At 49.1% G+C, this 14,364-nt stretch overlaps 3 protein-coding genes across 3 annotated transcripts in view; 2 read left to right on the plus strand and 1 right to left on the minus strand.

Moving 5' to 3' along the window:
• LOC142824458 (uncharacterized) overlaps positions 1 to 14,364 on the minus strand; it is a 376,972-nt gene that overhangs the window by 124,366 nt on the left and 238,242 nt on the right.
• Positions 1 to 14,364, plus strand: part of LOC142820484 (uncharacterized) — a 65,680-nt gene that overhangs the window by 4,498 nt on the left and 46,818 nt on the right. The window lies entirely within an intron of this gene.
• Positions 189 to 12,315, plus strand: LOC149521653 (uncharacterized). Its single transcript, XM_089773356.1, is given in 4 exon segments — positions 189 to 2,295; positions 2,863 to 2,922; positions 6,231 to 6,431; positions 8,059 to 12,315. Coding segments are annotated over 4 exon segments (2,262 nt in total). The 5' UTR covers positions 189 to 2,159; the 3' UTR covers positions 9,924 to 12,315.

A 14,364-nucleotide genomic window follows, 5' to 3' on the forward strand; every position in this document is an offset into this window, starting at 1 on the left:
ACTAGGAAAACCTCATTTTACGAGGATTAAGCCTAGTTCGAACTAGCTAGTTCGAATTAAGGGGTGTGTAGCCCCTTAATTCGAACTAGTGGGAGGCTAGCCCTCCCCAGCTTTCCCTGGTGGCCACTCTGGCCAACACCAGGGAAACTCTATTGCCCCCCTCCCGGCCCCGGACCCCTTAAAGGGGCACGGGCTGGCTACGCTGCCCGTGCCAGGTGCAAGCCTGCCAGCACCCAGCCAGCAGACCCTGCACCTGGCACGGCTCGAGCTAGCCACCCGATGCCCCCCAGCCCTCCCTCTCTTCCAGGGACCAGGCTGGCGGCTCCCGGGAGCTTGCCCGGGACCAGAAGAGGCGGGCACCCGCCTCGGCTAGTGCGGACATCGTGGACCTCGTCCACGATCTCCGCACTAGGCACAGGAAAGTGGCCGTCTAGGGCAGGAGAGCTGCCAGCCTGGCCACCCAGGAGCAGGTGTGCATGAAAATCAAGGGGGTCCACTGAGACCCCTGACTCTGAGCTTACAATGGCCGTCCTGGGTCAGACCAAAGGCCCATCTGCAACACTTTTGCACCGCTCGGTTCCGCACGTGCCTAAACTTATCAACATGAAACCCTGTTGTTGAAAACATAGTTGAAAGACACCTCCTCCTCCCCCCCAAAAAAACCCCCCAAGCCACATTAATATGTCCCCCAATTGATATGCCATGCTGGGAACAATACATTGAGGGGATCCTGGGGGAAGCTGTGACTCAACCCCCCAGCCAGACATCCTCTGGTCCATCCCTCTCTCCTGCCCCCTGCACTCCAGCCCCCATCTGCTCTCCAAACCTGAGGATTCCCCTGCCCTTGGCCCCATGACTGCACCAGCAGGGCTGGCAGTGGGGCAGCCGTTCCAGCCAGGCACTGGAGGAACTGTGTGCGAGGGGGGGCAGAAGGGAAGGGGCTTGGATTAAAGTTAGGGAGCCTGGTCAGTGGCCAGCCCTGTTCACCGTGCTGCCCAAGAGTGGTTCTTGCCCTGCCCTGGCCCAGCTGATCTCCCCCCCCCCGCCCCGCCCCAGTTGCTCCAATGCTGAGCCGGATATGCCGACTCAGGGACTTCCCCACAGGCTCCACAGGGGCTGGTAGGGAGCCTGTGGAGCCGCAAACTGGGTATTCGACAGCCTGGGCCAGTGTTGCTCCCTGGCATCTCCAGGAGCTTGTTGAGCCAGGGTCTTCCAGTCCCAAACTGGACACCTGCCTCCCTCATCCCTCCCCCTCTCTCCCTTCCCCCATCCCTTCACAGCTCCCCTCTCCCACTCCTCATAACTTCTGCTCCTCAGCTAGGGAGACCCACTATGCAGGCACAAGTGCTGGGGTCCAGCCATCCGATCTGGGTGTAACTCGGCGTGTGCATTGCTGCCATGCGAGTGACTGTTGTGCTTTGCAGAGTCACAGGCACAGAGCTATTAGAGATGGCAAAGCCCCATTAGGTCACAGAATCTATGGCCCTGGGGCCAGGTCAGGGCGTCTCTTCCTCATATTTGCAAATTGCCTTCCCTGTGTGTGTCCAGTGCAGCTGAGATTCTTTTCTGTCTCTTTTCTCTAGGACGTAAGAAACAGCTTGAACATGTAGGTGGCTTGCACTCCTGTCACACTGCACAGCGCAGGGAAAGAGTTTGGAGCTGATGTTGGCACCACATCTCCCCAGGGCTCTACAGCTAGATGTTGGATAGAAATGTCTCTGACTCATTTAATTCTGAGGGTCTCACCCTTGCACAGCAGACTCTGGAATTCCCCATTCAGGGGCACAGTCTGATTTCAGATATTTCCTAGAGCTGTCACCTACCTAGGGACTGGCTGCCTCAGGACTGTGGGACTGGAATATGGGTCTGTCACTGCTGGGCACTGGGCACATTTAGACCAGGGCAGCAGGGACCCAGAGTCTGTGCTACCTGAGGGATGTTTAGAGACCTGTGTGGAAGGAGCAGGGGAGGGAGAAGCTGGTGTCTCAGTCTGGTTCCTAGTGGGCAGATTCCTGCAGCCCTTCACCTGGGAACATCCTGTCCCTCATCACCTGCAGGCCAAAGAGTGAATTGGCCATTGAGACTCAATTCCACTTTTGTCCCCAGCTGGTCTCTCTGGGCCAGAGGTGAAGAACAGCAATGGGACCTTTCAGAATCACATGCAATTGTTTCTGTCCAGGTGTGAGACGGGGCAGTACCAGCTGCCAGAGGAGATTTCCCCTGAACTGGAAGAACAAGTCAGAGGTTTCTCCCAGAAAACGATTGCATTGTTGGAGATTCTGAGGGAATTCAAAGGTACCTAGAGGGATGGAGTAGGGGAAAGTTGTTTAACTATTAGAAACTATTGAATCTGGCCTCTGAAGCCAACCATCCCTGCCTCAATTCCCACATGGAGAATGACGGCCCCATCATGCTGCTCTCCTTAGAGGCACTGAGCAAACAGAGTCAACTGCTTGCAAATAGAGCCAGGGGTTTGCAAACTCTGAGCCTCCCGTTGGTTTCAAGGGATCCAAATAGGTAAAGTTAATGTCATGGCAACGTCTTCCCCCAGCGCAGCTCTAGGTTATGACAAGCGGTGGTAAGTGACAGAGAAACCAGGTGGGAGGGGATGAGGAGGGAAAAGTAAATCTCACTTTCAGTTTGTGTCTCCTGGGGCGGGGATGAGGCTGCAGAGATGTTGGCTCCATTGCTGGGAGGTGCCGAAGCAAGAGTGGACATGGAAAGTTTCAGACCTTTTCATACTAAACATTTGAGTGTATCTGTCTGGTCTCTGATACAAGTGAAATGCAGAGTTCAGCGTGGGGACATTAGTATAAAGAGGAGAGCCTGGAATCTCACCTCTCTTATCCCTTCCCCCACCAGACACTCTGCCCTCTGCACTGGAGAGAGCAAGAGGAAAATCCCTGGGAGCTTTCAGACAGGGTGAGTTTGCTGGTAGAAATTCTTTAAATGATGAGAAAATTCTTGTGAAAACATCTTCATGGGATTATCTTGGAAGTTACCAACTAAACCCAGTGACCATAGTGCACATAGCCCTAAATCACCCAGTGATCAGTGAGGAGCCTCAGGGGCACTGCACGGGGACCTGCAGACACTTTGAGAAACACTGATGTACAAGGTATGATGCTAAGGGTGTGAAGTTAAAGCACACAACGGACGGCACCTTCAGGCTCAGATTTCACTGCTCAGTCAGTTTCAATATGGGGTTGGTTTCAAACAATAAATAGGCTGAGAGCTGACTGGCTTCCACGGTATCAGTTTGTTTATGGCGAGAAACTTCTGGATACACAAGGGCTCTTCGGTCTAGTGCAGGCCTGGGCAAAATACAGCCTATCTAACTCGCCAGGCCATCAGATGCAGCCCACTGATGCTTAGCGAGCTATGGGCTAGTTCCATGCTTGCCACTTCCCACCTGCAAGCCACTCAAAGCGAAGGTGAGCCCAGAGGTGAAGAGGGAAGGCGACAGGCACTGCTTCCACCCCCAAGACAATCTCATTGGCTGGTTTCTGGCCAGAAAGGAAGCACTTTGCCCCCTCCGCTCTGGCTCATAGTTATTCACGCACCCACATGGCTCCGTAGCTGGTGTGAGGGTTGAGCAGGCTCCCTGCCTGCCTCAGAGAGGTGCTTGGCTGCTGGTCGGGAGTCACTCAGGTAAGTCTCCTGGCCAAAGCTTGCCTCTGGCACCCCAACCTCTCCCTTCCCCATCTAGTTCTCTGCCCCCCCACTCCTGCCTCCCACTTCACATACCCAAACTCTTTGTTCTTTTCCTGCATCCAAGTAACCCTCATCCCCTTATTTGTCCACTTAGCTGCTTCTCTCAATTAACTTTATTTTAAATATCTCATGAGTAGTTGGCTAATCCAGTGCCCCAGATCACACCTGCCTCCTTCACTCAAACTCCTTCCCAGAACCCTCTTTCACTCCTGCATCCCAACCCCTTACCCAAAGCTCCCTTCTTCTCCCAGTGTCCATCCCATACACTGTATTTCCTACTTAATGTCTTGGAAGAGTGCAGCTCTCAACCACTTTCCAAAATCTTGGAGTCTCTCCCCCCCCCTCCCCAAACAAAATGAATTGCCCACCCCTGGTCTAGTGGATACAGTTCAGTGAGAGTCTTCATATCAACACTGGGGCTACGTCTACACTGGCCCCTTTTCCGGAAGGGGCATGTTAATTTCATCTATCGTAGTAGGGAAATCCGCGGGGGATTTAAATATCCCCCGCGGCATTTAAATAAAAATGTCCGCCGCTTTTTTCCGGCTTTTAGAAAAGCCGGAAAAGAGCGTCTACACTGGCCCCGATCCTCCGGAAAAAGCGCCCTTTTCCGGAGGATCTTATTCCTACTTCAAAGAGGTATATAGAGTCCAGCATGTCAAAGTAGGAATAAGAGCCTCCGGAAAAGGGCACTTTTTCCGGAGGATCGGGGCCAGTGTAGACGCTCTTTTCCGGCTTTTCTAAAAGCCGGAAAAAAGCGGCGGACATTTTTATTTAAATGCCGCGGGGGATATTTAAATCCCCCGCGGATTTCCCTACTACGATAGATGAAATTAACATGCCCCTTCCGGAAAAGGGGCCAGTGTAGACGTATCCTGGGTAACTTTCTACAAAATATGCTGTGGGGAAACAGAGCTTTGTGCATGGGTAGCTGGGCTAGGTGTAATGGCATGTGCCGCAGAGTGGACAGACTGCATGGCTAAGGATATCTTCTGATGCCATTAATCCATGAATTTTAAGGTCTTATCCTGTAAACATTCAGCACACGTGTTTAATAATATGTATATGAATACTCATATTAACTTCACTTCCTCTCTGTTGTGGAGAGAGTTTATAAAGTTGTGACGGACCGGGCCGTGTCTGGGCACAGCTGAGGGCGTCCGCTCAGGGCGAATTGCTCAAATCCGGGGCTCCTTACAGTCCCCCTGACTGGCGACCTCTCCAAACAGGCCACAAACCAGTCTCACAGAGCGCTTCAGCAGCCTGCCTGAAGCCTCCCGAGCAAAACCCCTCCGACACCCCAGCAATATCCGTGCCCCAGATGGCCCCGGGCCTATACACAGGTGGGGGGTCCTAGCACCCAATCCCACCTACCCCGAACGAGTTCTGTCCGGTTCCAAGAAACCAGCCACAGATCCCTGGTCAATTTACCCTCTGGACCTTACCCACAAATCACGCTGGCCCAATCCTTTAGAATCTATATCTAAAGGTTTATTATTACAAGAAAGAAAAGCCTGAGAGTAAGGTTATTAAAGTACAGTACGTTACATGCACCGAATCTCCCAGTTCTCGATGCAGGCTCTAGCAGAGATGTTGCAGCTGCTGGTTTAAAAGTTCTTATTGCACATCCTACGATCAGGATGGGTTCACAGGTCTTCCGGGCTCTTCAATCCCTGCAGTGCTGCCTCTGGGATGAAGTGCTGAGCTGAGAACAAAAGGGCATCGACCACATGGCCTCTTTATACTCCTTCCTGGCCTCTTCTAGTATGTAGCAGGTCACCTGGTCCTCAGCCTCTCTGTGTTCCCTGCTGGCTGCTCTCAGGACAGCCCCCATTCTTTGGGTGTGTCTTTGGCCCATTGAGAACAATTGTTCCACAGGTAATTAGCATGTCCACAGGCTCCACAGGCTCGGCCCTGCCCAATGCTTAACCACATGCAGGGAAATCTTCAGTTTCCACACAGATTACAGATCTACACACACAGACATTATATACTCACATAAACAGTGTATACAGGATCAGAAAACACCAAGCTCCCATTCAATACCCCACATGGCTCCCTTTCATACAGATTTCTGGGGCCAACACCCCCACCTAGGGGTGCAGCAGCGATCTGGCTGCTTCCCTCCAATCCGGTAATGTGACAAAAGTCTGTGTCAGATGAGAGAACCAAAGTTTGGGCTGCAAATCAATGAAGGATTATAAATACTGCAGCCCAAATTAAATTAAATCTATGTCCATGTCCAGGCAGATGAATATGTGGCTTGTTTAGCAGAAACACAGGGTGCTGAGAACCAAATCCCATTGTTGCAGGCAAAGTAATGTAACTCAAGCCAGGTATTGTGAGAAATAAATACGGCTTTTGGATCTAACTTGTGTGTGGTGTTTATGGAATATCTAGACTCAGCAGAGAGTCCAGCATCTTTTCCACCAGAGACAGAGTCTGGGCAGAATTGGGTGTGGAAAGGAATAAAACACTTTTTGAAATGTCTTCAATTCCCCTTCTCCCCCTGACAGGCTGCAGAACACCCATATCTGACTCCAGCTCAGTCCCTGGCCTGCAGAGCCAGGGACAGGAAATGGCCGTGGTGGAGCTAGTGAGCTTCGAAGAGGTGGCTGTGTATTTCTCTGAGGAGGAATGGGCTCTGCTGGACACGGGCCAGAGAGCCCTCTACAGGGATGTGATGCAGGAGAATTACGAGGCTGTGAGCTGGCTGGGTGAGGATTCCTGTCCCCTTGTGTAACAAAAGCTAGGTGGGCTCTGGAGCAGCTGGGTTGGGTTTGGTTCAAGGTCCTTTATTGCCCAAACCCCCAATATCTGCAGTATCTGCCCCAGTAATCCTGGCTCCTGCATGAGAGGTGACTCAGTGACATAATAGTGGTGCTGCTCTTCCCACAGCCAGGGTCTCATTGTGGTTCCAACCATCTTGCCCATGTTGTGCCTTGGCCGGAGGTGTTAGTGGAAGGGCCCAGGCAGGTACCAGAGTTCTGGGGCTGGGTGCAGCTGCTCTTAGCATTTGCAGGGTCCCCTTGTGCTATTGTGCTGAGCCCCTGGAAGGAAGGTGCCAACTCAGAGTCCTTCCCTTCCTCTGGTAGATTCTGTGTAAGCCAGAGGGGCACCAAATGGCAGGCTCGACTGGCCGCAAGAGGAGGGCTGCTGCTGCTGGCAGAGTAGAACCAAGGCTGCAGAAGGGGAGCTGAGCTGCAGGAGCATCTATGAGTGGCAGAGAAGCAGCCCAACCTGTCTCTACCTTGGCTGGCCACAGGAACAGGCCGGCACTCTCCTGGCTGTCTGCAGGACTGACCGCTGTTGTGGGCAGCTGACAGGGCCCACCATGGCAGTCAGTCAGGATCAGGAGTGTGGACCATAGGCAGGGCTTGAAGTGGCCAGCTAAGGATTCATTTTCCTGATCAGACAATTCCCCTGCTTCCTTCTGGCTCAGGTAGAACATCTGAGCCCAAGAGCAGGGCAATTCCATCCCCCAGCCAAGAGCTTTGTGGGCAGAGCCCATAAGGCTCTAGAGCTCCGCTGGATCCTTTCCCTCCTAGCCCTAGAGACCTGACATGTGGCAGCTTAAATATGAGTCCTGGCTAGGGGCGTCTGTCAGTCCTGAAAGTCCTAGAGCTCTCTCCTTATGAGCAGTGTGTTCCTGTCCTGCCCCAGTATGGAACAGGTCCTAAAGGAGATTGAGTTGTATCCTGTAAGAGTGCAGCAGAGCGCTCAGTTCCCCATGGGAGTCAGCTGGTAGTTGTACAACATGGTAGTTGTACAGGGGGAGTATGGAATTAGTGTATCCTGGGATCTTGTACCAGCCAGAGACCAGTCTCTGGAAGGTGGGGAAGGAGCCTGTCTGGGTAGGAGACTCAGATCCTGGCTTTGGAAGCAGGAATGGCACAGACCTTACTGAACAAGATCAGCACTTGGTTAATTGCTCCCTGAATAGGTTTTCCTATTTCCAAATCTCATGTGCTCTCCTGGGTGGAGCAATGGGAAGAGCTGCAGATCCCGGATCTCCAAGGCTGTGAGGAAGGGGAGATCATCAGTGACACCCACACAGGTGAGAAATCAGCTAAACTGACTCTAACCAATGTCTCTGTTCTCATAGCAGATGTTGGTTGTGTGTTTTCATCAAGTCTGACTGGCCCTTCAGCCTGTCTTCAACTCCAGTCTGAGAGTGCTGGGTGGGGAAAGAGTTATGGCGGTGCAGGGTGAACTCAGCTCATGATTATCGTATCTTTCCAGCCATTCTTTGGGTTTATCCTGCATTTTCTATTCACCATTCAGAATTTTTATTTCAGCTCAGCATAGGGAATGACTCCTGTGTGATTTCTCTCTCTATCCCAGCAGGTGATGGGATGCTGAATGAGAACAGTGAGAGGAGTCTTCAGGCGGAAGGACGTGAGCGAATGGCTCCATGTGGTGTGTTAGTGGAAAGATGTGAAGGGCATGTTTCTCAGAGTCCTGAGCAAGGAGAGACTCATGAGAGTCAGCGTAGTCTACAAAGGCAGCAGGGAAACCCTCCAAAAGCAGGACAGGATAAATCCAGTCAGAGGAGCAGAAGGTTGAAAACAAATACAGAAACTGTTCAAAAGAAAATCCCCCATCAACATTCACCTTGTGCTTGCAGTGACTGTGTAACTCCTATTAAACATGAAAGAGCCCAAACAGGAGAGAAACCCTTCAGCTGCTCTGACTGTGGGAAAAGATTCAATGACCGGTCACAGCTTGTTATCCATAGGAGAGTTCACACGGGAGAGAAACCCTTCAGCTGCTCTGACTGTGGGAAAAGCTTCAGTCGGAGGTCACACCTTGTTAGGCATAGGAGAGCCCACACAGGAGAGAAGCCCTTCAGCTGCTCTGACTGTGGGAAAAGATTAAATGACCGGTTACAGCTTGTTATCCATAGGAGAGTTCACACGGGAGAGAAACCCTTCAGCTGTTCTGACTGTGGGAAAAGCTTCAGTCAGAGGTCACACCTTGTTATCCATAGGAGAGCCCACACAGGAGAGAAACCCTTCAGCTGCTCTGACTGTGGGAAAAGCTTCAGTCGGAGGTCACAGCTTGCTATCCATAGGAGAACCCACACAGGAGAGAAACCCTTCAGCTGCTCTGACTGTGGGAAAAGTTTCAGTCAGAGGTCACACCTTGTTATCCATAGGAGAGCCCACACAGGGGAGAAACCTTTCAGCTGCTCTGACTGTGGGAAAAGCTTCAGTCGGAGGTCATGCCTTGTTATCCATAGGAGAGTTCACACGGGAGAGAAACCCTTCAGCTGCTCTGACTGTGGGAAAAGATTCAATGACCGGTCACAGCTTGTTATCCATAGGAGAGTTCACACGGGAGAGAAACCCTTCAGCTGCTCTGACTGTGGGAAAAGCTTCAGTCGGAGGTCACACCTTGTTGTCCATAGGAGAGCCCACACAGGAGAGAAACCCTTCAGCTGCTCTGACTGTGGGAAAAGCTTCTGTCAGAGGTCACACCTTGTTATACATAGGAGAGTTCACACGGGAGAGAAACCCTTCAGCTGCTCTGACTGTGGGAAAAGCTTCAGTCACGGGTCATACCTTGTTAGACATAGGAGAGTCCACACAGAAGAGAAACCCTTCAGCTGCTCTGACTGTGGGAAAAGCTTCACTGACCGGTCATATCTTATTAGCCATAGGAGAGCCCACACAGGAGAGAAGCCCTTCAACTGCTCTGATTGTGGGAAAACTTTCAGTCAGAGGTCACACCTTGTTATCCATAGGAGAGCCCACACAGGGGAGAAACCTTTCAGCTGTTCTGACTGTGGGAAAAGCTTCAGTCGGAGGTCACACCTTGTTATCCATAGGAGAGCCCACACAGGGGAGAAACCTTTCAGCTGCTCTGACTGTGGGAAAAGCTTCAGTCAGAGGTCATGCCTTGTTATCCATAGGAGAGTTCACACGGGAGAGAAACCCTTCAGTTGCTCTGACTGTGGGAAAAGATTCAGTGACCGGTCACAGCTTGTTATCCATAGGAGAGTTCACACGGGAGAGAAACCCTTCAGCTGCTCTGACTGCGGGAAAAACTTCAGTCGGAGGTCACACCTTGTTATCCATAGGAGAGTTCACACGTGAGAGAAACCCTTCAGCTGCTCTGATAGTGGGAAAAGCTTCCGTCAGACCTCAACCCTTGTAAGACATAGGAAAACCCATACGGAAGAAGTTATTCACCTGCTTTCACTGTAGGAAATCTTTTAGTCAGTGGTCACACTTTGTTATCCATGAGAACTTTCACAGGAGAGAAATTCTTTAACTGCTTTGACTTTGGGATATGCTATAGCGAGAGTTCAAGGCTTTTTGCATATAGTTGATCCCACACAGATGAGAAACCCTATAGTGGGGGTGAGCAAAATTTTCTGTTAGCAGAATCCAGCCTTCCTAAGACTTTGATCCTGTCCACAAGGCAGTGCCAGGCCCCACCTCAAAATGAGCATGTGCTGAGGGTGAAGGAGCTTAGCCCCATCCCCTCTTCGTGCTTTGTAACCACTAGAGAGGAGGCAGTGCTAGGCTGAGTCTTTGCCACACAACCTGAGCCCGGCACTAGAGGCATTGCTGCCACTGCACTGCTGGCCTCCAGGACCACATAGCCATGTCAGGGGTGCCTCTGGGGCTGTTCCTGAGCTGCATGGCTGCAGTAGCAACACCTCCAGCCCTGGATAGAATGGGTGCAGTAGTGGTCCCTCTGGTCTCTGGGGCTGGTCCTATTCTGTGTGGCTGCTGCTGCAGCAGTGGAGCCTCCCTCTGGGGTGACCAAGACAGTGTGACTGGAGATGTTGCTGCAAGGGGACCCAAAGCCAGGTAATATTTGCTGTCCTTCCCAGACACTCCCTCCCAATCACCTCAATTCCCTTTCCCCCAGCAGCCAGCACCCCCAGATTGTACTGACACCCTCCTTTTTTCTTGCACCCTCTCTCTTGGCCACACATTGCATCTTCCCCCGGCCAGACACCTGCCTGCTTCTGCATCCCAGATCCTTCCTCAAGACCCCAACCCTTTCTTGAGGCCCCATCACGTTATTGGATTTTAAGGTGAGCATACAGATTCCTGCTGTGATCACGGGGAACTGTTTGCCCCAAATTTGGTACAAAGTGGGCCGTGTGAGGTGTCAAACAAAAGCTGATATTGTGCTGATTCTGTGTATGGTATTCTTGTACATGTTTGGAGTTCGTATGGGGAGTTCTGACTATGGGCTCTGCTGATGCTGTGTATGTACTGCCTGTCATGAGGACGGAATGTCCTATGAGTGACTATGCTAGTCAGTATATCTCCAAGGACAATAGTTCTCAAGGTGGCCAATAAACACCTGAAGAATGCGTGTGGAAAGCTGCAAAGCAGCCAGAGCACAATGGCTGCTGGCATATGAAACAGGTCACTTGACCATGTAACTAGCTCTAGCTTGGGAGGCACCAGAAATGAATATCAAATGCCATGAGGGGGGCTCCATCTTGTCTTCAGTCTTGCTACTTATCCCAGATGCAGCCTTGCTAAGGACAGAGACATGGGAAGAATTGCTGACCCATCCTGACATACGATGTACCCCAAAGACTTATGCTAGTAATTTGTAACATCTCCACTAAGATACTGCATCAAGAATTTGCTGATTGATGTATATAATGTATTCTCCTTAGCAGCCTTTCTCTCAACCTTTTCTGTCTTTTATTAATAATCATTTAGATTCTAAAGGATTGGTCGACTGTGATCTGGTGGGTATGATCTAAAGTATAAATTGACGAGGAATTTATGGCTGGTTCTTTGGAACCGGATGCGTCTGTTCTGGGTTGGAGAGATTGGGCTGTATTACCCCTCACCTGTGTGTAAGCCCAGGGCTGATTGTGGCATAGAAAGAGCTGGGGTATCTGAGGGGTTTTGCTCATGAGGCTTCCTGCAGGCTGGATTGGCAGCTGAAGTGCTCAGTGTGACTGGTTTGTGGCCTATTTTGGAAAGGTCTCCAGTCAAGGGCTGTCAGGTGCCCTGGTTTTGAGCAATTTGCCTTGAGTGGATTCTCTCGGCAGTGTTCAGGCCCGGCCTTCTCCAAACCTGTAGATTACTGTTGCTAATGGAAACGCACTGTTAATTACATAATTAGTCAAGCCATTTTGCTAGGGATGCATCTGGGCAGTTGCATTTGAATTATTACAGAGATTAAACCTTTTAACTTTCTCATGTTAGTTGATCAAACTTTATTTTAAATTAAGTAAAATATTTATGTCCAATACATACTGTGGAGGTAGGCCTCACTAGCCTGGCCAAAGACTGAACTGTACGCAGTGTATCCTGCGTCAGAAGTGAGCTTCCTAAGCAAGTTGAGCAAGAAACCACAATGCTGTTAAACAAACAAAAAAACAAAAAAAATCGTACTGCTTGCTGTTTATCGGGTCAAGCAGATGTTACCATCTAAGAGTAAAGTGCCTTACTTCCTCTTTTCTCTGTAAATTTCCACTGTGACTTTGTAAGAAGGTATAAATATCTCAGACGTTTGAGTGTGAGGAGAGGCTTGTATTGGTAAGGGGTAACTCCCTTCCATCTGCAACACCACCACCCCCAGCTGGGTTATTAAAATGATTTTGTCTTACTTGAACCCTAAACCTAGTGTGTGTTTATTTCACGACAATTCTGGTGCCGTGACTCAGATCCACACATCCTGCTTTTCGCTCGGGAAAAACCATGGGCCACTCCCTACCTAACTCCAGGCACCACAAGCAAGGTGAGGAGCCTTTTAAATCCCTACTTTCAGAATCAGTAGAGGGCTTCCAGTTGGCTTCAGGTGCTTGGTGGAATTGCTGGATCCGAACCTTTAAACTCAGGTCAGTTCAAAACCAGTGTGCCTGCTTAAAAAAACCCCACAGTTCTGTCAGGAATTTGGAAATAAGAATATTCTGGAGGGAGAGTCTGGTATATAAGTCCGGTTGTTAAATCATGCGTTTGTTGAGTGTGTGAATGTATCTGACTGAATGCATGATTCCTGAGAAATGAGCATTGAGTCTTGTTACCTCCCTAAGATAGACTACTGGGGCATCCGTCAGCCACCCTGGCTGCCTGCTGCAAAGGAGCAACCAGCTCTAGCAGTTAAAGTCTCGGATGGTATGAGGTCTCAGTGGTGACTAACCCCATTTACCCCTCCCTGTCTCTAGCTACATCCTGTTACCGGGGGGGTCAGGATCACCTCGGCGACAGAAATCGTGAGATGATGCCTGGGTAGTGATGGGTCAGGATCACCTCGGAGACAGAAATCGCGGGATGATGCCTGGACAGTGCAGACTTCCCCACTAGTGTACCTGTGTTTCCCTGTGTAAATGAGGTAATAGGTACTTGACAGTCAAAGGAGATTCCCATTCCCCCTTAAGGGGACTCCAGCATACTATATGTATGTGCATTGCTCTCCTAAAACTTGCAAGTTTCTGGATCAGTGGGATGTGTACACATAAAATGATTCATCTAGACAGTTTCTGGTGAATGGTACTTTTAATATAGGTAAAATAGTGCACTTGAAGGGTGCCTTGGAATCCAGAAGATCTAAGATACCCCAGATTCAATGGGATGCCTTTTTCAATTAGTATGAGGTGGTGTCTAAAAGGAAAACTGAATTTCAAATTAGGAGTCTAAAAGACTTGCAAAAAACAAAAAAACAAAAATAAAAAAAATCTTAAATTACATTTAAAACAAATCAAGAAAAATTGGCTATTTCTTGAAATCCAATCTGCAGTGGTATAAGAAAACGTCCAAGCGCTTAAATAAATCCCAGGTAAGGAGTCTAAAGGACTCCCCCCAAAAATTATAAAGTCAATTGAAATCTTTTAAAACAATCAAATAAACATTTGGCTACAGATACTTTGTTAAATCTACTAAAAAAAAGAGATAAATTCTATTAACCCTTAACTGGTTAACTGCATAAAAGAATGGAATGTATACATTGTAAATTTATTGTAAAAGCTGCACCCTTAAAGGTTAAATTTGCTCTCTAAGAAAACAAATCATACACTTTTGGCTTGCTTTCAGATCCAAGGTTGTATGAATAACAAACTGCCTGTTTAGTTCAGAAGAATGTGGGGTCCGCTGTCCCCCATAAGTAAGCTTGTAACATTGTATATGATTCTTTTCCAGAAAAAAAATCTTTTTGATTGCTGGAAAAGTAACTAGCAAATGCCTTGTTTTAAAAAAGTTTCTAGCAGAAAATTCTCTCATCACAATAATGTAACGCTTCACATGTTAAAAACCCTAATCAGCAGTACAAGAGAGAAATTCAAACATGCCACCTTGAACTTAATAATCGAACAATAAAGTAATCCATTCAAACCCTCTAAAACTGGTGTGCAAAACAGAAGCATACCATTGAGTAACAGCAGGCGAATCAAAATTAGCGAAGACATCTGTAAAGTATACTAAAATATAATGTGCCACCCCCACGGAGGTAGAAATATTTTCTTTCTCCTTCAGAACATCAAAAAGCACTGGTACCAACTTAAAAAAAAAAAAGCAACAACCATGGTTTTCTGTCATGACATAATGTTGTTTTTGTGGTAAGTCTAACTTCAGTACTGGGCAAATTAGTCGAAACAATAGTAAAGAATAAAATTGTGAACCATGTAAAAGAACATAATTTGTTGGACAAAAGTCAACATGGTTTCTG

The sequence above is a fragment of the Pelodiscus sinensis genome, chromosome 25 (assembly GCF_052426305.1).
Source record: "Pelodiscus sinensis isolate ZL-2025 chromosome 25, ASM5242630v1, whole genome shotgun sequence".
Lineage (NCBI taxonomy): Eukaryota > Metazoa > Chordata > Testudines > Trionychidae > Pelodiscus > Pelodiscus sinensis.